The 26,099-nt window shown below is 33.3% G+C and overlaps 1 protein-coding gene across 1 annotated transcript in view; it reads left to right on the top strand.

Annotated features, from left to right (window-relative positions):
- LOC132703623 (uncharacterized) overlaps positions 1-26,099 on the top strand; it is a 209,267-nt gene that overhangs the window by 23,721 nt on the left and 159,447 nt on the right. Inside the window, exon 2 of the mRNA XM_060672989.1 lies at positions 9,612-9,670. Within this exon, the coding sequence (XP_060528972.1) occupies positions 9,612-9,670 (59 nt within the window). The remainder of the gene's footprint in view (positions 1-9,611; positions 9,671-26,099) is intronic.

The raw sequence follows: 26,099 nt of genomic DNA, 5'->3' as shown, positions 1-26,099 counted from the left end.
CAGGTACACCTGGCCAGTAATATTTTCACAAATTTTAACTTCAAAGCAATTCAACATAAAATTCTTTTCAAATATTTATGTTTATCTTCAAATTCGACCATCTACCGTTAAAATAAGAGAAAAATTACTGTTTATTTTAATAACTTCCAGAAGCAGTTAAAAAAGCTATCAGCTGAATATCCTGTATATTCGGACAGTCAAAATTTAAATTAATTCCCGCAAAATGCCCCCCCCCCCCAACGATTTATGTATGCAATTTAGATAATAGAATTTTATCCTTTCACCGAAATAGCCGTAACGATATTTCAGAAATAACAACCCGTGAACGAGCTACATAAAACGAACAAGATATAAGATAACCTAAGGCGAACTAGGAACGTTCGAGAACCCTTCTTAAATCACTAATCGCTATCAAGTTCAGACTGCATAGCAGTTGCAATATTTTCCACTGTTGTTGGGCACTTTCAAGCCCTGGCGTTAGAGAAACACGACATATTTAGGACGTCAATGCTGGGCCTGCTAATTATGTTGTTATTAAAGTTGCCACATGAATTCAAGAAATTTCCGCTTTCAGGTTTTTTGACCTTGGACATGCATTTCATGTTCTCTGAAATTAGTGCAATGTTTATTCAGTACAAACCCAGTCCTCTGGTTGTTTAGCCTGGTTTTGTTATTTAAGAAATCATATTCTTATTTACGAGCAACTATATCTTGGAAGTTTTGGTTTTCGTTAATTTTCAATTAGTATCTTCGAACCCATTCACGAAAACGACAACCAATTTTCTTCTCATCGTTACCCTCTAACTGGTTGTCTCATTAACATAACCTCAACTTGGCAAACCATTCTTTATTGATTTATTGTCCATAACATGCGTCCGAGGCGAAAAAAAAATTACGTTAACGACAAGCTTGACTATAAAGTAAATTTTACGGCTAATTACAGTTCAATAGGAGGAAACCATTTTTTAAAATTTCTCGCAGTTACAACAATACTTACCTGTATTAGTGGTTGCGCACTGCAGGTACAGTCAATTAAATCAAAAGAAAAATGTAACAATTAGAGTGTAATAACCTAAAAAGGCTATCTAACAGTGGGAAAATAATATTAAGCCGATTAATACTGTCATAGATTATGGGTTTTACAAGTCATTTACATTAATCGGACAATAAAGTACTGAATTATTTATTTAAGAATCTCTGAAAATTTTAAACATTGTTTTATCTGGCGTCAGATAACCGTAAGAAGTCCTAGTCAGCTTAATCTCAATGATAACATTTATTTGGTGTTTCTTCAGATTTTTTAAAGAATTATTTACATAAGCAGCGGCATATTTCGAAAATAACTTTATCCTTCTCCTACTCTAAAATACGACTTCTCTGGTACTTTGACTCTGGGTTTTGGGATCAATCGGATGTTTTCAGTAAATTTTAGTGATACTGAAGGTCGTAGAAAAAGTATAGTATGCAACACGTTAATAAACTTATTCAGACACTCGGTATGCACTCCGATTTGGCTATTAACGAAAAAGGTTCTTTTTCAATTGAGATACACCCACGTTGCCTTCAAAATCAATAAACGAAATAACTGCCGATTATTTAAATTCATGACTTGTATTCAAGATTTATGTTTTCTATGAACTTTCCATCGAATGTTTTGTTTAAATGTCTAAAATTTCTTGCATATGTCAAACTTTGACAGGTTATTATTCAAATTTTAAATTGCATGGGCTGTATTTTTTTTTTGAAATAGTATTAGAATCTAAATTTATACATAAATAATGAGACTAATAAAATTAATAATGTAACTTTACTTATGACAGGATAATATGTTTAAATGAAAGACATTTTTTCCGATTTCGCTTTAATATTTGTTTGGTGGTCTAAATAAACTTTAGATTTAAAACCAACTGAAATAAAAATGACGGACGAAACAGAAAGTACAGTCATAAAAGTTAAGGTAACGCGCTGGGAAGCGATGCAGCAAAGCAAGGTAAAAATTAGAGTCGACTTCCTAGAATCAGACCGCTCTAAATTATAATAATTTAACAAGGACGGTAATTTTCATGTGCCCATGGCGTTAAATACAAGCGCGAATTATAATTTTTAACCGGAGTTGAAGTTAAAACATTGTAGGAAAATATATACATCTTCAAGTGCAATGCACTCTCATTCGTTCGAATCACAAAAATATTTGCACATAGTCATTTAAATTTAATCCAAAATTATACTGCGTGCCTGGAAAATAGACACTTTCTTTCATTAATTTCCGCGAATTGATTGATTATTTTGTTTTAGAAACTCCATAATTTGATTTTAGAAACCTGTTGCAAAATTTAAAAAATATATACTCCCCATAATGTTCGGTCCTGCATATCCTAGCTTGACATCCTGACTTCGACCACATGATCAGTGGAGTGGCGACAAATTCTATAGTCAACTTGAACTTAGAGTTTGATAAAAAAGTATCCAAAAACTTAATTTTAAAAAGTTATTTACAATGACATTTTATATGTCGACAAAATCGGGAAAAAAAACCATAGGTACGATTAGTGTTGGGACACTTCTTAATTGACTACTAAAAATGTTTCAAATAACATCTTGCAATTTTAGAGTGTTATCTATCATTATTTAATAATAATATGTATTTTATAATAAATTATTATGCGTTTGTGATGTCCAATAATATCGACTCTATTTGGTTCCCAGAACGACGTGACAACTACATAACGCACAATATCAATATATAGTACGATGGCACATAAATACTAAAAAATAAAATTAAAAAAGAAAAAAAATAAATAAATCCATAGGTAGTGAATATTGTAAGGGACATTTTCAAATATTTTAAAAAGTGTATGTTCTATTTGTGATGCTATTTTGAGGAAGGTGATAATTTTGCAATTACTGCAGGTAGGCAGAATCATTTTACTTTTTTCTCTAATGAATTTTTGAAATATCTGAAACATCATTTTTTTTATGATTTTAGGAGGTCGGAATGAATTTTTAAGGATAGTGCACTTCCCGGATATTATTTATTCACCTGTTTGTGTTGAATCGCTGTTTTCCAATTTCTACTCAAATGTGGAACTTTCCTGATATTTTTGTCCTGTATATTTTCTATGCCACCATTTCCTAGCCAAAAAGAATGCGACTAACAATGCATCTTATTCATCTAAATATTTCCGTCTATAGGTTCACTAGAGAGAACCGTTTTTTAAATAGTTGGGTCATCAGGATTACAATATTCTACTTGAACTTTGAACTGTATTTTAGAAAAGCATTACTGGCGTTGAGTTCAGTAAACAAACAAACTTCCTTTCCATAAAATAGTAATTGTCGGCTTTTTCGACACAGGTGATTTAGTTGCTTAAAGTCCTTTAATTATCATTATTCGGCATGACAATAATATGTTAGGAACATAATTACATTCCAACGACTTGATTTCCTTCCGAATAAAAAAAGCAAAAAAATTAAATCTCTACGGTATTATTTAACAAATTCGAGAGTAGATCAAAAAACCATTAAAACAGTTCTACCACTTCATCACTCCTTTTAAATTGTAAACGTCTTCATGTACACCTTTTCGGTTGATAGTAATCAAGTCGTCGGAGATGGCATTTCAATCCATTCGTTCTAGCCGAGGCCATTATGTCGTTCTTCTTCTTTTTTCGACTTATGCCTTGTCTATCTCAGCCGCGGAACAGGTTAACGATCTCCGAATTTAAACATGCGTACGATGTTTTGGGTACACAGAACGCCTTAATATAAGCAGGAAGATATAGACGTAGTGTCTACCTGGAGATAAAGCCCTTTATGTTTAAGTTGAACTCACGCACTTTAGTTTCCACGCACAGAGTCGTAGTCAGATTATTAGTTAGAGTTGATTTCACATTTAAAATATATATTGTGAGTTTTCCAAAAGTTGAATTGAAATTGGTCATTACCATAGCAATTTGACTTATTATAAGTATTCGGGGATAGTGGAATTTATTTGAATCTATATATGCCAAGGTAAGAGGATATACCGTAACGTATTAGAGAACGTTTATTTGATTAAATAGTAGCCACTGTAGAATCTTTAATATTTGGAACAAACTCAAAAATAACCTTATTTGGATTTATGTATCATATCATTTTCCAAATGAAAATAACTAACTAAACTCTAGAACCATATAAAAGGTCTAGACTCTTTGAAAAATCTCATTAAAAAATGTAGTTTTCTTTTTGAGATTTTTTTCCACTGCCCAAATTACTTAAATGTCATCTTCGTAATTTTTTATAGTTGAGTAGTAATATAATTTGAGGTAAATCAATTTGGTCTTTTTTTTAAATACTTATAACTGTTATGCCATCCAATTGTCAGCCGCCTTATAATAATAATAAGAATAAAAACCAGCATTTGCCAATTTATCTTCCATGGAAAAACTGATTTGTGGCATATAGTTCAAATATTGACTAATTTCTTGTGTCTTTTTGCTACTGAATACCGTCCTGGTAACGTATCGGGTTACCCTGTTTCTTTCCATTACGAAACACGTGTTTAAATATGGTTTAGTTTAACTGGTTCTGCGAGATATAATTAACCATTATTGTTGTTGAACCCGTGGCATATAAAGACGAATGTAACGCCGCTATTGATATTTAATTAAAAGCCTACTACGATTAGTGATGTATATAGTAACCAAGATATATCGATTCACTTATTCTTTTAAAACAACATATTGTTATATTTACGTGATGTTTGAATTTTTGTGGACAAGTAACAACTTTCTTAACTTAGCAGAATACCCTGTACATTAATACATATGTATGTTATATGAATTTATAGAATTCTATGGATTTCCCCGACTGAGAGCTTTTGTTATATATTTAGGATTGATTTCCTTATACTTTAGTGGTCGGTGTTGATATTCTAAAAATTAAAAACTACACGGTGATCAAAAACTTGTTAGGTAAGTTAAGTTAATATTTGACATAGTATTCAGAATTCTTAATTTAAAAATAAAAAGATAATGCTGCACAGCAAATACTATATTTTTAAAATATCTCCATAAACTTTGGTATTTAACTTTTTTCTCTATCTCTACTAGATTTCCTGAAATATAATGAGTAGTTTTATATGGGACGCGGTGCACAAATTAAAATCGAATTATTGCAAACATTTCATTTTAATTTTTCCTTTTTATTTTTACGCCAAATGAAAAACCATAATTTGGAAACCATTAATTTCTGATTCGATATCTAGCAGAGAAATATTTACAAAGACAAAATAAAAAAAATTTATACTAATTTTGTTGACATCGACCAGGTTACCTTCGAAAATTGATTAATGGTTTTCATTGTATATAAGAACTTTAAAACAAATATTTGGATGATGTCCGCTTTATTTTTAGAATACTACTTCACAAGGATCACATCATGGGACTACTACATACATTATGCAAGTATTTAAATAAAATGTGACTCATTAATTTTTATAGCACTGTGCTTATTTCTGCTAACGTTTACAACATTAGGATGAGCAGCACAAGTTAAAAAACAATACAATTTTTAAATTTAAATCTTATAACAGAAAAAGACGGTTAGTGACATAATAGTATTAGCAATAGAATAATCTTTGCTTTGCTCATTAATAAACGAGTGACTTAAAAAGTTTATCGAACGTGTTGCATACTATACTTTTTCTATGACCGTTAGTTTTGGGTATATTTTCGTAAAACAACACAAATACATTCACTGACATGACCGTCAGAATTGACAAACGTCAAAATTCAAAGCGTGGAAACTATCTCCGAAAACAACCGATTGCTCCCAAACCCGTGCGGTAAAATCTCGGAAATGTTCGAAATGGCTCGGATCCGTGGGAAAGGAAACTGACGTGGTAAAGTGACGTTTGACGCACGCTAGGGTGTGTAATTAAGTAATTTACAGACGGGAGTAGAAAAAATATATTTTTTTAAATATTTGTAAAAAATAAAAGTAATAATCTAACTTCTTAAAAAAATGCGTTGATATATACTGTGATATTAAAAAAATACGTCTTTTTTAATTGAAAAAAAAATGTCAGAAAATAGCATTTTGTGTTATTTCAATATTATTTTATTTGAGAATATTTTCAGTTTTATTAATATAAAATAACAAAAGATAAACAATAATAACACACCGTATATACAGTCTGGTTTGCTATAATTTTCCCACAAAACCAATTCGCAAATTCGAAAAAATCTAACGAGTAATACGCATAAAATTAGCCGTTTAATTCGGAGCCTTTTACACACTTATTGTTAACCCAAAACCTAAAACTGTAAAATCGACTCACGAAAAGTTTCCGTTACGCGCGCGTCTCGCATATAATGGACCTGCATTAGGATACACTTTAAAAATACTTAGAGAAAAAAGCTGGTAACGTAGAACCCGTTAATGTAGGCCAGACCAAGATAGATTGTTATCTGTACAGACATTTTCCCGACACAATGTTGAATGTATCTCATTTTTGCAGACGCTTTGTTACGTTTGAATTATAACGCACTTGCATTAATAACGTCAAGCGATAACCTTTCTGTACCTAGGGGCATTTAAATTAACCGTGGTATTTCTTATGCCTTTTTCTTTTCCATTGATTTTATATCCCTTACAGCCATTACTCAAAAGTTGTTTTGTACATACAAGGCGGTTAATGGCGGCTGGTAGTTCATCGAAAACGTTCTTAAAATTTGATCAATTATGTTAAGAGACAACGCTCTAACGCGACGTTGCCACTTCATGGAAAAAGTGGCATAATCTCCGGTATTATTGCATTTTCTGGTCGGCCATCGTTTGCTGATTAGATTTTCGTTTTAAATCTGAGTATCATGGCATACTGAAATGAATGTTCTGAGCATTAAGGAGGTGCTTTAGCAATAATTTAAGCAACGAATAGTGCCTTATTTTATTATTACTATTATTATTAAATGTTATAGCAAAAGAAGCAAAAGTCAGGCAGAATCATAACATGGAGTCAATTGGTTTTTTAAACAGTTTAATCATCTTAATTTAACCGACCTCGTGGCTTCAATAATAAAGAAGTTAGGAATAGTGCCATCTAGTCAATATATAGTTATGTTATTTTTGGGTGCTAATGACTTTTACTCTTATTATATTTTTTCGAATTCAAATTGAATCTGTACCACTTGTGTTTTTACAACAATTAAGGCGGCATACTCTTAAGTTATATGTATGTATGTATCTAATAGGTGTTTTTTTTTTTTTTCGATATAGGACTTTAAGTTGGCATTACTGTTCAAGATGGCGACCGATTTAACATCTGTCAGGTGATTTATTCTCAGTTTGATTTGGCAATTCATCATGAATAGACTCACGCCTGGACAACGCTTGCAAATAGTGGAATTTTATTTCGAAAATAATGGTTCTGTGCGGAATACGTATCGCGCACTACGTTCATTTTATCGTCGACAAAATCGTCCATCAGAGCAGTTAATTCGATTAACCATGGAACGTTTTCGCACCACGTTTACTCTTATTGATAGCTCGCATCCCCAGAGACGCCGTACGGTGCGTACAGAAGAAGCTATTGCTGCTGTAGAGCGTGGCATTGAGGAAGATTCGAATGAGTCCATCCGCCAACGAGCACAGGAATTGGATCTGTGTCCATCCACTTTATCGAAGATTTTGCGGAAGGATGTTGGTTTACGTGCTTACAAAATCCAACTCGCGCAAGAATTGAAACGATCATCAAGTAAGGCGTAGATTCGTTAAATGGGCCCAAAACGAGATTGCCGTTGTTCCCGATATTCATAAGCGCATTTTGTTTAGCGATGAAGCGCACTTCTGGTTGAATGGCTACTTCAACAAACAAAACTGCCGCATTTGGAGCGAAGCTAATCCTCAAGTGTATGTGGAAACACCGTTACATCCAGAAAAACTGACTGTTTGGTGCGCTTTATGGGCTCGTGGAATCATTGGTCCGTACTTTTTCAAAAACGATGATGGCCAGAACGTTACAGTCAATGGTGATCAGTATAAAGCTATGATTACTAACTTTTTCATTCCTGAATTGAATAACCATGATGTTCAGGAGTTGTGGTTTCAACATGTCACACAGCTCGTGCCACAATCGATTTATTGAAAGACACGTTTGGTGGCCGCCTAATTTCACGTTTTGGACCTGTGAATTGGCCTCCAAGATCTTGTGATTTAACACCACTAGACTACTTTCTGCGGGGCTATGTAAAGTCATTGGTCTATGCGGATAAGCCACAAACGCTTGACCATTTGGAAGACAACATTCGCCGTGGTATTGCCGATATACGGCCACGAATCTTGGAAAAAGTCATCGAAAATTGACGTCCAGATTGGATTACATCCGTGCCAGCCGTGGCGGTCATATGCCAGAAATCATATTTAACATGTAATGCCACAAGATTATCTTTCGCATAAATAAAATTCATGTCAATCGAATAATCCTTCGTTGTTTTATTGCAACTTAAAGTTCTATATATATATGCGCATGTTATATTCGGTCAATACCTTACAAAATATTAAATTTATTATATTTAAAAAAAATGATCTAAATAATGACTTCAGCCTGTCAAATAAAAATAAACAAGTGCCACCAACACAAGTTGAAATTAAAAACTTCGACCTTAATAAAATTAAATTAAGTAATAAGTATATGATAACCATTTTATTTTATCGTCTCTCAATTTCTCATGAATAAATCAATTTTAAGTATTTCTAAACAAGGCACCTATATATATTTTTTTTTGGTGGGGAGGGGTTCTAATTTGATTACCATATACTTTACATGTACAGGGTACGAAATGATAAAATGTTTGTAAAAACTTTATTAAATGACAAATACGCTAAAGTTGGTCGTTTAATTAGATATGCTTTATGTTATAAAAACTAAATCAAAACTCGCTAAAAACATTCTTGAATTAAAATGCTGCAAAATAAAATCATCAAGGAAACGACTTGCGGATTATATTGGAATCTGTTAGATTGTGATTTTTCGCATTCGCTCAAAACGTGCCATAAAGACAATGTAACGGTGAACTAGTCAATTTTTGCGATCGATTGGGCTTTACAGTTATTTTTTATTACCCGTAAAACTAGTATGATAAGCGTGATTCCTAGAGAAGTTAATTATTTCAATCCATTAAAGAAGTGGCGAAAAAAGGAAACTGAAGCGAAACACGTTGAATATTCACGAGATTGACGCATAAAACTCGATAAAATTAATTAAACGTTTCCTGCTAAAGCGTCCATTAATTTGGAATCGGCCAAGTCAATTTATTTAAGTACGCTACTGCATAGGCAAAACGTAAACATCCTTGTCAAACTTGCAAACTATCGAATATTAATAATTCATCGGACTTGCGAACCTAGGCAATTTATGTTCCAAAAGCATTACGCATAAAATGCCTTTTCAGCAAATAACCACCAAAGGATCACAATTTTTTTGTAAAGAGCAAATTTTATTTACTACCCTTATACAAACCAAAATAAATTTTAAAGAATATTACGAAATCGCCCTTAAAATGTATCAGGCTTAAATAAAATTTAATAAGACCAGAATTTGTTATACCTAATGATTTTTTTTTTGTTTTTAGCGAAAATGAAGATAATTCTTCCGTTGGTCGTATGGATTTGGCTTCACGTAACTCCAACGGTAAGTGTTTATTTATTATATTCAGTTATTATTTGCAATAGAACCATTTTCCACAATTTGTTGAATGCACACATACTGCTAAGTAATTTCATATATAATTCATTTATCTAGTAATAAGCCTCATTAAATTAAAAATATTCCTGAGAGTACGTTTTAAGTTATCGATTTCGATAATTCATCTAGCAGGAGTTTCCGTTGTAGGTACTATATATTTAATAGCCCCCTATACCAAAGATATATTTTAAATAATTATGGTATTTAGACAAGAACATCAGTTTATTTCCATTCAGTATAACTGGTAGAGTGATCAAACTTTTGAGGAACTAAGTTTGCTTTTGGTAATTTTAATTTCAATACTTGATTAGCCATTAAATTTAGTTGTTTTATGGACAAGTATAGATGAATGATGCAATTTTTTTACATTATTTACTAATGAATATTTTTCGAAAATTGAGGGAACGTTTAATTGGACGATGAAAGGAATTATTTCATCGAGCACATATTAGAGTAATTTGTTAAAACGGAATGACAGATATATATTTATTTACGACTACCATTTCCCGAATGAAAAACGCTTCCTTGTTCGTTCCTTCAAGAAAATATCCGTGGGAAATTATTTGCCAATTAGTACAACATGTGCTGAGACCATGGAACGAGTTTTGAAGCGAATTGATGAAAGTCCGGGTATTAATAGGAAACGAATTGCTCCCGAAGAAATCATTACACGCTATGTTTTTGTTAGTTTGTAAAAGTACAAGAAACTAAGTTTCTTCAGACGTGCTTAGAACTCGGAAACACATATAAAAAAAGATTGTTTTAAAAATCGCAAATAAAATAGTAAAGTCTTCTTTAACTGTATTGTCGACAATACTAATGTTTTTAAATACAGTTTGTAGCTTCTGGAGATTTCTAAGGAATATTGGTTTCATCTTGATTGGCTTTTCACATGTGCAGTTAAGTTTCTTACTTCGTGGTATTTTGTCTTTTCCGGTTTCACTTTAAGTTTGCAAAATGTAATACAATTACAAAAACACGGAAGTGTGAACACGAATGTAAACCGCATAAAGCACACAATATCGACTCAATATGTATTCGAAATGCATTTATTTTCTGTCAATTTAGGTGATTAATAATTTCTGGGACAAGTACCTTCTTCCTTCTTATTTCGTTTTCAGTCGCGTCGGTTTAATGCAAAAATCATGTCGGTTGCGCAAACGACGCGACCGAACACTTTTATTTTCGATTCGGAATTGGTCGTCATGTAGGTCAGTTGAATGAAGTCCGATAACTTTCCATTTAGCGCCATTTAAATCAATAATTTGCGTTTAATCTCATGTACTTTCGCTTTGACATTTTTTATCCGTACAGTTCAAAAACAATTCTGGATTGGGCCGTACATTGTGTACGTCTCTGACTCCTTGACGTCTGCCCATTCACATTATTTTTGTTTTATATCGATGCATCTTGTATTGACGAAAGGTAAAGATAAGTGTGCATTGCATAAAAACTTCGAAATATTTTAAATTTTTTAAAATTGTTTTCTTTTTAACCGACATTCCATAGACAGGGAAAAAGCTTCAACTTTTCGATATCAGTTATATCTACACTAGCAAACCACACCTTTAAAATAAGAAGAAAATATGAGTAAGCGGCATTACAAAATTCAATAATTTTGCAGAATACTCAAATGCACCAGACTTTCCTCTAAATATATAATTTATCAATTACGTGGCCCCAATTTCATGATATTTGTAGCCACCTTGTGTCAAAAATAGTTTATCTACCTTACGTACCTGTAGCACTCTCAACTGACGGGAGGCAAGAGCCTGAAATTTTTAATAGACAAACATTTTGTTTTTTAATGAAGATTATTCATTGTCACCATTAAATGTCAGCTGGGGGTCGGAAAGGGGCAAAAAATCGAAATTGTAAGAACCATAACTGATAGTTGAAAATTTTGGCTAGTGTTAATATTACGAAAAAAATTGTCAGCTGCATGTATTTTATACTGAATGTAGACGTACCAAGAAGCAGTACAACGATTAGCAGGTACAAACCTTTAAAACTGAGTGATGATGTTAAGGTTGCCACATGATCTTCATTCACTTGCAATGAAGTCATACCTTCACCAAGGATTTATTTTTAAAAAATTAGAGAGTAGATCTTTCAAATTATTAATAAAAAACAAGGAATATACTAAATTTATTTCAAAAATAGGTGAAATATCTACAGATGATATGACATATTAGCAAGAATCATATACATTATAGTCTTAAATTTTTGTAGCTGCTAATATGTTATACTCAGTTATGAGAAAAAAGTATCAGTTGCGTATTGGTTGGGGTGGAAATGTTGTCACCTGACAACTGTCTCTTATGGTTCTGAAAATTTGGAATTTTCGCCTATTTGGGGCGCCCAGCTGCCACGTAATCTACTATCAACTGACAATAACCAACCAATAACCAAAACAACTAATAACAAAATTTTGTCTAACAAATGTTTCGGGCTGTTGGAGATGATTCTATGTAATGATTTTTTTCCAGCGTTTTCAGTACTTTAGTAATCATACCCACCGCTAGCGAGCCAACTGACAATAAATGACCAATGCTCTACGTGCATTTGATTTTTGATTAAATTAATCAGTTGGAATCGGTTGCAGGTATTGTATATCGGCTCCCATAAGCTATAGAGTAACACTATCAAAATCTCACGTTTCTTGCCTGTAGAGTCACAATTATTTCAAAATCATTAACATCTTATTGGAAACACGGGCACTTCTCTACCTAGGTAAACAATAGATACCCCGATCCCAAATTCTTGAACATAGGAAACAGCTTTTTCACGAGAATGATTGCTCTATAACTGTTATTTTATTGAGAAAATAATTATGAGTCAGTGGGGCAATTCCTAGGAGTCTTTCTTCAAATTCGATAGTGTGGTCCCTAGTGGTGTAAATTTCTTTAAAACTTCTAGACCTGAAGAAATTCCTCTCGATATTACGCAAATTAGATTTTAACAGAAGACACTTGCTCCAAATTCATAATTTATTTCCCATATACAAAATGCCTACCAACTATACGTGCAACTGGAAAAAGAAGGTAATATTTGCGCAGACGTCAAATATATGTTTGGCTTTCCGCTTTTACGAATTTTCGGTGTCGATATCGTCGAACAATTAACAAACATTTACATAGAACGATAGAATGAATTGAAAGTGAAAGTCCAAGAAACTTATTTACCTTGGCAAAGCCGATACAATTTAAACACGAAACTATGGGTCCGAATTTAGAAAGGAGTCGCTATTCGTTGCGGTAACTCAGATATATCCGTTGAGAGTATCCTTAAAACCAGCTTACAGGTAATTAGTGATTTTTATAATTTGCTTTTATGGTAACTAATCATTCGAATATTGCAAATGTCACGTGCCTTGGATTTACACGTCAATAAAAATATCACGACTCAAAAATAAACGATGAACGCTTTAATTATTGCAAATATCAAACTTTTACCTACGCTTCTGCATAAAGTCAAGGAAACGTGTACGGTTATTCCGTTCAAAGCGGATAATGTTCTTTCAAATAAATGTAAATTCAATTGATAAGACATCAAGGTGTCAAAACAATGTTTATTTTTGCAATCGCAGACCAAGAACATTACATGTTGTAATATGCCATTGAGGATTCAGAGGAACTACTTTATTCGACCATAATATCACATATAAAATGTATTGTGTTTCATTTCCATCCCACCACCATCCTTGTCTACACATACGAAAGTAAGTAAGTTTCCGGATTATTTCTTGAAAATGCAAATAAGCAAGTCAGAAAGTGAGTGGAGGCAGAAAGACTGAATTGTAGTGTTCCCTTGCACGAATAGAAAAGGAAGAAGCAAGTCTGTTAGTATATCCACAGAAAATGAAGAGGATTGGGACGAAACTGATCCTATCCCAGATGATGTGGAAGAAATATCGGTTTGTTAGGTGTTGATTGGTTCTAAAGATGATGAATTCGCAACACCTGGATCAACAAGAGCAACGGGGTATTGTCACAAGATAACTTTAAGCGGCAAGGTTGAAATTCGGAAAGAATACATTATAATCAATAGAATTACCTATTTTTAGAACTTCTAGACAACGTTATAGCTAAAAATACCAAATTACTATACTAAATCATCCAGGATTTAACAGTCAAACGTGAAGGATAGAGCATTTCCTTAAAAAAATGATTTTATTTTTGAAGAAAATGTGGTTCCAGCACGTTTTACTAGGGAACCAAATTAATGTTTATAAGATAAATCTTTGTCGTTTGGACAATATTCTTTATACATATTTTTTTTATCTCTGAGTTTTTTCGTATCTCAGTTTATTTTCGAATAAAATATTTAATATTTGTTGTTAAAATTCACAATATTTGTTGTATTTTATTATTAAGACGAAACTAAATTGTTTTTAAAGAACACTAAATAATAAAAAAAACACTTTTTTTAAAAACTTTGACATTATGTATCTCGAAGACTACTTAAACTCATAGAAAAAAGACGTTCTCCTTTTTTCTCAAATTATCAATCTTTGCAGTTTAAAGCTGGGACGCTCTGTGTACAAGTTGTTCATATTTTGGTTAGTGAGTGTGAAGTTAGATGAAGAAACATCGAAAAAAAGTTATCTGACAAACATTTTGTTTTTTAATGAAGATTATTCATTGTCACCAGTAAATGTCAGCTGGGGGTCGGAAAGGGGCAAAAAATCGAAATTGTAAGAACCATAACCGATAGTTGAAAATTTTAGCTAGTGTTAATATTACGAAAAAAATTGTCAGCTGCATGTATTCCTGTGGAAAAGTGGTTAGCGGGTTGGTTCAGTACCTTTATACTGAATGTAGACGTACCAAGAAAAGACTTTTTTTAAAAACTTTGACATTATGTATCTCGAAGACTACTTAAACTCATAGAAAAAAGACGTTCTCCTTTTTTCTCAAATTATCAATCTTTGCAGTTTAAAGCTGGGACGCTCTGTGTACAAGTTGTTCATATTTTGGTTAGTGAGTGTGAAGTTAGATGAAGAAACATCAAAAAAAAATCATCTGAAAAATTGTTTAGAACAACACTTTAGAGTAACTAAATTTAGAATAGAAATAACAGGAGCGATCGCACTATAAAAAACTTTCCCATTCCCTACAAAATTGTCCATGTGCAGCGAATGTAATGGTGGATTGGTTGAACCTATTACCTCAAAAAGCAATTTGACATAGAAGTGTGAGTCTAGCTCAACTCATTAGGAGTTGTTGGTAGGGTGTATTAATAGTTTTTATAGATGGCAATTTATTTCTTGCAATCGAGAAAACCCGTTTTACCATTTTCCTATAACGCCGTAGTATTAATTTCGCAAAGACGACGAGAAAACGTATTAATGGCAACACGCAAATTATACAACAAATCCTGTCGAAGATATAATTACGTAAATTTAACATTTTGATTAAAACTGATACGCTGCCTGAAATCGCTAAACCAAAGTAATTTTATAATTGGTAAGAAGACACTAAAGCGGCAATTAAGTAAAATTAATCTAGTTTTTCCAAGTGACGTTCTATCGGCCAGCTAGTCGCATTCGGAAGAAAACTCTATATTTTGAAGCAATTTGTGTCGTCAGTTTAATTTACTGGTTGGTAATTAAAATGATTTATACGACGTTCGCTTTTTAAACGAATTACATACGCACTTCGGTTGCGATAAGAATAATCTTATGTTATAATGTTGGGTGTACTTGAAGGGATGTTCCTAAATTGCACGGTGGACGCAAGTGCAGTATGTTGAAAACAGATACTGCAATTTTTAAACTAGGGCTTTACACGCCTATCGAGATAAGTATTTTCATTCATGAGCATTATATTAATTATAATGTATGCCTAGCAAATGTTTTGTTATAATATAGGAGGGGAATATAGAGACGAAATCTTAAAGCAAAGGTGGAAGCGAAAACGTCCCAGATAGCATAACACCGGAAAGCCTCTGAATCCCCCACGAAAAAACGCTCAATCACACTGTCGCATATGCCCCGATAGGGATGCAGGGTTTATATTGGACAACATGAGCAAACAAACAAATGAAGAAACGGTGGAGCACGTACTGTACAACGACTGATGAAATTCATATTCTGAAAATTCTGAACATAAATTAAAAAGAAAGGTTATCTGCCAAAATCACTTAAATGCAGCCAAGTTAATTATCAGCCTCATGATAGGTGAGAAGGCATGTCAAAGTGAAAAATAAGAACATAAGGAAGAGGAAGGCTCCTAAAAAGCGTTATTTCAAGTCAAACGAAGTGGACGTGGTAGAAAATTGTGAAAAAAAAAACAAGAACATTAAATGCTACTTCATTATACTGGTCGTAATAGGGAAAGGCAGCAACGGGAAAGCGCATAAAAAGACCGGTAGTTAATTAGACTCGCAATCTCTAACATCTCTAAGGAAACTCCGTGCATTCTTCACGTTTATGAAGTATTCGATTTTCAGACCGAAAATGCCATTAATACCATTGAAACGCTGAGCCCTTTCACCGCACAACCAACGTAAGGATGAATAAATTAACATCTACAATGCTGTATTTTATGATATGAAATTGTAGCGGTTATGGATGCATAACTCGTTTTGTTCGGCAATTGCCGACAAAGACATTTCAACCTTAACTGGCAGGAAACAGCGAAAACAAATGATTTTCCTTTCACGTTCTGTTATACAGTTTTTTACTCCTAGTCCGCCGTTAAGAATTTAAGAGAATCCGCTAAATATACTCTCTAGTATGAAGCAGTAGCGTCACTAATCCAACTGATCATCCGGGTAACTTCAGAATGTTTACATATACCATGTTGTCTAGAAAGTAGATACCAATACCAGCCAAGGTTATGACTTCTATGACGAGTGAGTGAGTGATACCCCGACCCTCCGCCTCCAGCTGTTTTCCTTGGAGAACCTCTATTTCTAATTTTCAGTATTCAATCCCCCTCACTGCGCATCACCATAGTATGTGCTCTTCTCAGCCCCCAAGCTTAACAGACACTGGTTAGCGTTTACTTGTGAGGTTTGTGCTGTCAAATCGACTCTGTCTTTTAAAGATTTCTTGAAATATATATTTTTTTTGAATAACAAACCAATTTTTTTACTGTCCTTAATAGCAAAGCGATTTTTTTTTTCATAAATTACGCCTTTTAATATTGATAATATTTTAAATTATATAAATCTATAATGTTAGTTAAAAATGAACTGAGCCTTTTTACAGTTATGTTTATGTCAATATTTGATCAACTTTATACTATTTTTTTCGACAATAAAGATAAAGTCTTAAACAATGTCAAATGGAACTTCAGAATGGTCACATAACTACTTAACTTTGCAACTAATTTTGATGAACTATATATATAGAGGGATTGTCTAAACTGTAAATACGCCCTAATCTGCATAAATGCCACAGTCAAAATTAAAAATGTGGAATTGGCGAACTGTTAGCGGAATGTGGGTGGTAGGTTATTATCATAATGAACGACCATTCTCAACATTTTGTTGTTGGTAGCCTTAAGAGTTCCTGTCTTAGAGGCATGGGCAGTGTCTCTATTAAATTAAAGCAGGCCTCATCATATCAAAATTTCAAAATTCACACAGCGTTGTTTAGTGGCCACCCATTATGGACCACGATAAAGTGCATCGGAAGACAATACGCGCTTAAAACAAAAGAAGTGCACCTAGGCAACGGACGAAGAACGTGCATCAAGTTGGCTGTCAGGCGTTTACAAAAATGCGCTTCCAGGAATGAACGTGCCGGGCATACCGCCAGTTCTGTGTCACATACCTCGTATGTATATGCATTTCAAATGACTGACAAGCACACAAGGCAGCACACACAACAGTACATTGTACAAGTAAAATAATTGTATTGTTATTAAAGATGCCGGTCTCGGCCATTGTCGAATCCCGTTCAAAGTCTGTTCCGGAAAAGAAATGTGAATTAGAAAAAATTTCGCAGCTCAGATGAAAAACTTAATCACTTACTTGTCTCGTGCAAGCACTTCAGTTATAAATAAAAAAAAACTTGCCTGTTTTATCTATTATAAAAATATAATTTATTGCTACTGAATGGGCATGAATCTAAAATTTACGGCTTTTCAAGATGGGTCATTCATAATTAGATTTCTCCTTTCACTACACTAAAATACCCAATTATGTATGGATCAAGTCAGCGAAAAGCATGGATTTTAGGCACGGAATTTTGAGGTTTGTCCTCTGCAAAAATGATCCCAAAAACTAACTGTTGCAGAAAAAGTATACTATGCAATAAATTGGTGAATTTTTCCTAAAAAATTCAAAATTAAATACTATCATATAAGCTCTCCGAAACAGATGTTTAAGCAGAAGATTATTACCCAAGAAAATCGTACCGTTATTAACATCATATCAAAAAAATATGTTTAACAAACTAACCAAACTTAAATGTCCATCTCTTTATAGAGTAAATAAGTATTCCCACACAATGTCACATTCTCGTTTTGTCCAATTGGATTCCTCCAGCGTTTACCCGAATCCTTAGTAATGCTTTTTAAACTACTAAATAGTATACAAGCAGTCAAGTTAAGTTGGTAATGGGACTGTTATTCTATTCTAGTAATGGATTCGAAATTGAAAGATACCTGGCAAAAGGCGAAATTATTGGAAATGTACCATTTCGCTTCCAAAACAGTAAACAATAGGCAATTTGCAAGTACGCAGGATAGTTTCATATTATATATAACCGCCATTTTAGTCACTTTGATTTGGCATGAGCGGAACGCTGTGGTGCGAAGGTTTAATACAAGGTGTTGCATTTTTTTTTCTACGACCATTAGTTTCTGGTTCCATTTTTGCAAAACAGCACTGAGTGATGTGTGATCTGATCATTGACTACTGGTGGTCAACTGAATGAAATTCCTGTCATATCATGATAGATTCAGACCTTCATGAACGGACTCATATGAATTGTATAAATATTCTATAATCATTGTACTAATACCAAACTTCAGTTTTTTACTCGCAAAAAATATTGTTCGAACAGACGAAATTCAACGCAAAAGAAAAGCCACCGCAAATTTTATGGGTTTTTGACCTCCTTGGTTATTATTTTCTACATAGGTACCGCGGTTTAGCGCTTCACTGTGAAAACGTCTTCGTTGGTGGTTAGCCGTGTAGTTAAAAAAAGCTTTTACGCGTATCGCAAGCGGCGTTACTAGTTAAAACGATTTGCTTTGGTTAATAATAATAAACTGTGTGATGGCAACAGACATCGTCATCCAAGCATCACAGTAACGTAGGTTCAATTCTAACTTCCATTCTCGATTTACTGCACTGCAAGTAGAGCACGGAAAAAAGTGTTAATGGCTGCACAGCAGGCAAAAGTAAAGAAAAAAGGGATCATCTGTGTTGCCTCGGCTAGGCAATCGGAAATAAACAACAACTGATGTCGTACTTTATATTTTCCTTTTAAAACTGAATTACACGCTTACACATTTGGTAATTTTACAAGAAAAATGAACAAAATAATACCCGCAAAATTGGCGCGTAGCGCATCCCGCTACCGTCTTCTGACCACCACCACAGTTACCCATGTCGCCGTTCTCACTCGTCTTCTTCTTAACTTCTGACAATACACTTTACCCTAAACACAACTGGGACAAGGTATCATCGATTTTAAATGTCGATGGTATGCTGATTTCAGACGCTTTTCTCGTTTATTAACCAAGTATCCTTTACTTAGAGAGCTTGAAACTCATCGACATGAATGCAGAGGAGCCAACTTTGTTCACACTTTGTGCTTAATGACAGAAAACTCAAGGTCCAAAGTTATTTTTCTTGCGAGTTCAAAGCAGATAGCTAAAGCTACCCTTCTTGTAAGTATCATTTTTTGGATCCTTATTTTGTATTTTGTGTGGTTCCGGGTGTCCTAGGGTTAATATACCAGAAACGCCTCTGCCATTACCACTGACAGCTAATACCCATAATTACTTACTAATGACTCTTATATCAAATAGGATTACCATAAAATTTTCGTATCGAATCTTATAGTCCCAAATTAATTTTTCTCCTCCCTTTCAACATGTGTACTTAAGAATTTTAGAAAAATAATTTTAATTTCTTAATATAATTTTTTATGTATTAACGGCAGAGTTGGGAGTTCCAAGTATTATATTTAATTACATCTTACAGAATTGCCCTGGCTCTAGGCACAATAATTACAAACTCTATGTCAAAATTGACCGCATAAGAGAAACATCTCAAACTGGCGGGAATACCAATTAAGGGATACCCTCAAAGGAGTGCATTTGTTTAGGAAATCCTACTTGGGGTAGAAAACTAATATAATTATTGACTAGATATAAAATTCCTAGTAGAAGTTGAGGACTTCGTTCTTAGATGTTGTTTCCGGACACGCTGTATGAAATAGCGTTTCATTATAATGGTCAAATGGACAAATTTTGTACGATGTGTTTTTGTGTTACTCTTGCGATTAATGGAAAATCGAAAAAAAAAACGCACTTCAAACCGCCTTTGGGATTCAACTAACCGAGGAATTTCTGTTCTTAATTAATAATTTCCTTAGTTGCCTCATTGTGAAACGGAGAGTTTAAGCGTCAATGACACCATGCCCGACGGTATACAATGACTAAACTCTCTCGACCGGAAGTTCTTGCGTACGTGAGACTCCGGGTTAGAATAAGGAAAGTCGCCGGACGACGACAGCCGATAGGAAACCACATTGTTCGAAACGAACAGAAATAAATTGCTTAATAATTATTTATTTTTATATATGGCGTGTAGGCGGAACGATGAAAAATTCGCTGTGCTAACGGTCGTACTTGCCAGAATTGGAGAGGCTATTGTGGAAGCAACTGTACTTTCGTCAGAGGGCGCTGCGAAGGCAAAGTTGATGCTGGCAAATTGTTAACCATTAAGAGAGTATATTTCATATTAGAAAGATGAGGCAAAGCAAAAAGAATGGGGCAAAATCGTTTCGGCATGTTAGAACAACTCTCTGTAATCTATCAGATAACAGTCACTCTCGTTTGTTTCGATGATTTCGACACTAATCCATAGAGAGAAAAAAAAAAGTTTACAGATTTTCATTTGGAGTCTATTTTTGTTAGTTAACGGTTCCAAGTGATGAATTTTCAGCGAGGAATTTGATGATTGATTGAGATTATGATGTTAGGTGGGATACGAGGTCACCTTGGGACCTCTCGGTCATTTTTTGATATATTGCCTTGCAATGGAAATTTGGCCATTGGCAATAAAATTTGGCTTTCATAGAAAATTAAACTGAACAATAACAGATAACATGTACACTGTATCAAGCAATAACTTGTAAAAAAAATGATCGAGACCAGCTGCGGGCAAAAAGGGTTTATGAGATTGTTACGCGCTACTCGCAAATTGGCATTACAATGAATTTATTCAAAGTCATTTAGTAAAAAAGGAAAACGTTTTCTTTTTAATTTTAATTATCTTTTATTAGTAAGGGTTTCGACAAACTCCGTTTTATAGGCCACTGAAGTTATTCTAGTAATTCTTTAATTCCTCTAAAACCGTATTCTTCAATTTTTTTGAAAATTTTAAATAAAAACTGAATTTCCATAGCGACGCCATATATCAAAAAAATTCCAAAGACTTCCCGAGGTGATGAAGTAGTGATTCACCCAACATCATTATAAACTTTACAGGAGTCCTCGTCGTTTATAAATTCTTCGCCCAAAAATGGTTGCTGCCTTATATTCCCACCTCGTATATGTAATTCTGAAAGGAAGGACAGTCAAATATTGACAATTTCTTAGGTCACTGCATTTGTCGTTCTAGTTTAAATATTTTATTATAAATTTCATGATGACAATATTCTACGTAATTTATTATTTAGTTATAAAGTTTAATTTAGTAATAAGTATTTTGTTTATAATTTAAATGTCTTTTTCGTAACTCTGTATAATATAACAAGTAGGCTTCAACATTTTTAAATGAAAAAAAAAATCTCTCCTTTTCTACTTTTAGGACAACTTGTATATATTACAATACATTAAAATTGACTAATGAGATCATAACGAAATGTCTGTGAGATATCGATTGAAATTTCCCAAAAATAAGAAAGGAAACTTAATGTCTAATTGACTAACAGAAATTCGTTGTTATCTCCATTGATAGAACAATTTTCGGGTAGCGTTGGACAATAGTTTGAGGCAATTTGAAAATATTTTTAATTTGCATAATTTTTTAGTTAAAATTTGTTAAACCTGTAGAACTGACCTATGGTTTTTAATTGTTAAGAGGTTGTATTTATTGTAGAATATTCTGAAAGAAGCCGCTTTTCTAGTAAAGATCATTCCATGAAAAAATAACCAAGTATCTTTAAAATCTCGAGAGCACAAATTAAAAAAAAACGGTATCCGTATATTTATCGCTTAATTCATTTATTTTTTTCATTGGATAATATATTGCCAAATCCTAGTAGGGTACAGAAATAAGAGTGGTTCCTTTAATTATTTTTTAAATTATCTTCATTCCGTGCTTCCCTCGTCAAACACCTCTTTCCAGACAAGGTGAGACTTATCCTTCTTTTTACGCACCATGTCTGATGGTAATTTGGCAGACGCAGACACCGATTTATCTGCACGTATTGCCCAACGACGAAGAAAAGAATCCTTGAACTTTGCGTGAAATTTCGCGTTTGTAAATCACGAGGAATCGACAAAACGAGAAGCTTGCATCGTCTGAGCGAAGATTGGCATTGTTCCCCCAGCACGCATCGTAATTATAAAAAACTGAAAATGGCGCCCGGCGTTCAGTGCTCTCAGAAAAACGTCGTTTTTATTTCTGAGGAAACCTATCTGGCAGACTATTAAATCACAATGTGATTCGGGCTTTTTGATTTGGCGAACTACTACGATATCTGTAAATGATACACACCAAGAGTCATATTGACAAAGTATATTAGTTATACAACTCTAACATAAAAAATACTATTTCATGAAAAAAAAAGTTCATATTAGAGTTCAAATAAAAAGACAGCAATAAAATGGGATATCGTGTTTTGTATCTAAAGTTCGTTTTTGCGTATAGCCTCGTACAGGTGCCTCGGATTAAAATTACTCCATAAAATGATTTTTGGCGCTCGAAATATGCTACCAAGTAGTAGAGTAATATTCAATTATGGTTAAAAAGCAATTAATTTTATTCTCAGAAATTACGCATCCAGCATTTCGGAAGGAAACAATTTAGAACATATTTAAAAAAAAAAATCACCCAACTTAAATTTTCTAAAATAAATTATTTTTAATACCGCCATTCTAGGATGAGCCGACTTCCTATAATAGTAGAAAACACCCTTCTCTAAAATTCTCAATTATACTTACGGCTGCGATCATTTTCGGACATTTCCGGCGGTCTCATCATACATCACTCAACTTCTTCGTCGTTTATTAAGCACTCGCTCCACTCGTGCGAACACTGCCATTGGAGTGTTCGAAGTGTTTTCGGAGCGCGAACATTGAAGATGCCAAGTGAGATTTTGGCGAAACGTCAGTCGGAGTTCAACAAACGGATGATATCCCGTGAATATATATATATATATATATATATATATATATATATATATATATATATATATATATATATATATATATATATATATATATATATATATATATATATATATATATATATCTTAGTGAGGGGAAAAATCTTCAAAAAGACACCTGTCAGTTGATCACAGGTAGTGTGGGATTTTTACCCACTAAAAAACCGCCTCACACTCTCCCTCCTTGCAGGAAATGTTGTTACCACCTGTCGGTATTATTTCAACATTTCGTGCTTTGCCAAGCTATTGCATTCGCCGAGTCGTCTTGTCTTCTTCTTTGCGCCTTATGATTTTTTGAATAACGCTGCATCAAGGCGTTCTACGTTCCACCGTGCGCAAACGAAAAAAGTATGTTCGACATTATCTATGTGGTCGCAGCAGTTGCATTGGGGTGTTGCGCTCATCTTGAACCTATGGAAATATGCCTGGAACATCCATGTCCTGATAATATCTGGGAGACGTAATAGTTGACTGCCCCGTGTCGTCTTCCAAACCACGTCTCTATTTTGTTGCCAGATTGCCTGCCATCTGCTTAGTGTTTCCTCCCTCATCATATATATATATATATATATATATATATATATATATATATATATATATATATATATATATATATATATATATATATATATATAACAAATTTTAGTTAATTGGGGTATCGGTATATATATATATATATGGTTTGGAAGACGACACGGGGAAGTCAACTATTACGTCTCCCAGATATTATCAGGACATGGATGTTATATATATATATATATATATATATATATATATATATATATATATATATATATATATATATTTATTTATTTATTTATTTTGATGCCAACATAAAAAAATGTTGAAGTTAGCATCGATATTTATACCCAAGAATATACAGTTACAATTTTAATTTTTGGGAGAATTCATTTTTTTATAATAATGAATTGCTTGTCTGACAGATTCAATAGTTCCACTACTTGCCTGCTACTTGTGAACCTATTAGTGCCGTCAGCGTAATTGAAAATAAAGTTGTTTTTGTTCAAAAAATGAATTGGAGTTCATTTAAATAAATGATAAAAGGCAACGGTCCAAGAATGCTGCCTTGCGGTACACCGAGTCTAATGAGGAATTTTTCAGAAAAAAAAATTTGGTGTTGATTTTTGATAGTAACTACTTGAGTTCCGTGTTCCCAATACGACTTCAACCACAAGAGTCTTGGTTCTGTCAAGCAAACCGAAATGTTACCGTATTAAATGAATTCCAACCTCCTCTAATTGCAAAAATTTACGGAGTTTTGTGCGTATGCGTAGCAACGATTAAGCATGAAATGAAATAATTCGCCAAACTCTTTGCTCGTTTGGTTTGCTCGGTAGATCTCATGAATAAACATAACCAAATCCCATTTACAGTTAAACTGTTAATGAAGATTCCCACTCGAATCCATCATTAATAAATTCAAAAGTCATAATGGAATCGTGTATATTTACAACAAAGAAATAAATATTGTAAGCGTATTCGGTCAACAAACTTTATGCTCTGCGACATTCTCGGTGTTACTGTTATAGATGCGACTACTCCTTTTGCCCCTCCGTCTTGTTGATCAAACAACGTGCACTCACGGTTTTTGATTTCACCTCGCAGATAACAAAAACCGTATGCCGAGTTTCGCGTTTCCCTTTAAAGCACGCGTATTCGTCGAATTTTTATTCCGCTGACATAATTTTGAACGTCCGAATCAGACTTTTGTACGACATTTCATTTATATTAAATTTGTTGTTATATTGGGACACTATCTGATTGCCGAAAATGTGGAAGATGAAGCTAAAAGTTATATCCTAGAAAATTACGTTCTTCATTATCATTATTTTGAACCTATGCCATTTCAGCTCCGTTAAACACTGTTGTGAGGCACTTCGGGCGTCTCTGGGACTTTGGCCACGGTTTGCAAGCGATTGGTATATTTTAGTGTCACTCGTTCAAAAGCTGACCAAACAAAATAAAATATACGTTTTATTTGGATAAGGTAATTTTTTGTGGAACAAGTTAAATTGGAATTTCTGTAAAGTAAGTTAGAATTTTTGAGTTTAATGTAATACAAATTAATATACGTTTATTTTATACTTTTCTCTTCTTTATTTTTGTATTTTTTTATCTTCATTAAAGAAAACTACGCCCCTTACTGGCTATATGCAAGAAAGTGAAAAACTTATTCCTAAAATTTCTTATTTCTAAAGTTTCTATAAATATATTATTTATTTTTCAATTTTGACACGCTATTAAACTAAACTAAACAAAACATGGTGTTAATATAAATGATCGTTTCCTTACTCGAAACTCTGTACAGTATAAGTAGTAGAAAACCGAAATTTCGGCACTAGTTGATCATAAGTACATGTTGAATGAATATTTGGGGAATTCTATTTCAAAAAATTATAATTATTATTATTATTAATATTAATATATAATATAGAACATCGAATATCTCTGTTGCATTGGAGGTTTTTAAATTACATCCAAATTTCGACTTTCTGCAAATGCAAACATCACAGTTATTAACATTTAATTGAACCTACGTTTTGAAAAATATGTGAAGACCGATACAAACATCTAACCTCTCATCCACAGTGAATCTGCATATAATAATAAAGAAATAAATTTGTTTTATTTCTTGGAAAAAAATCAAACAATCAAAAATTTCAAATTGTCAATAGCTAACCAACACAAATCAAACATTATAAAAATATTTTTCTAAATCGTGCTAAAATTATCAGTACTAAACTGATTTATTTTCACTTTTATCGTCCTATT

Source organism: Cylas formicarius, unplaced genomic scaffold (assembly GCF_029955315.1).
Source record: "Cylas formicarius isolate icCylForm1 unplaced genomic scaffold, icCylForm1.1 PGA_scaffold_6__28_contigs__length_40554024, whole genome shotgun sequence".
NCBI lineage: Eukaryota > Metazoa > Arthropoda > Insecta > Coleoptera > Brentidae > Cylas > Cylas formicarius.
The sequence above is the reverse complement of the archived record's forward strand: the minus strand, read 5'-3'. Positions and strand labels throughout refer to the sequence as shown.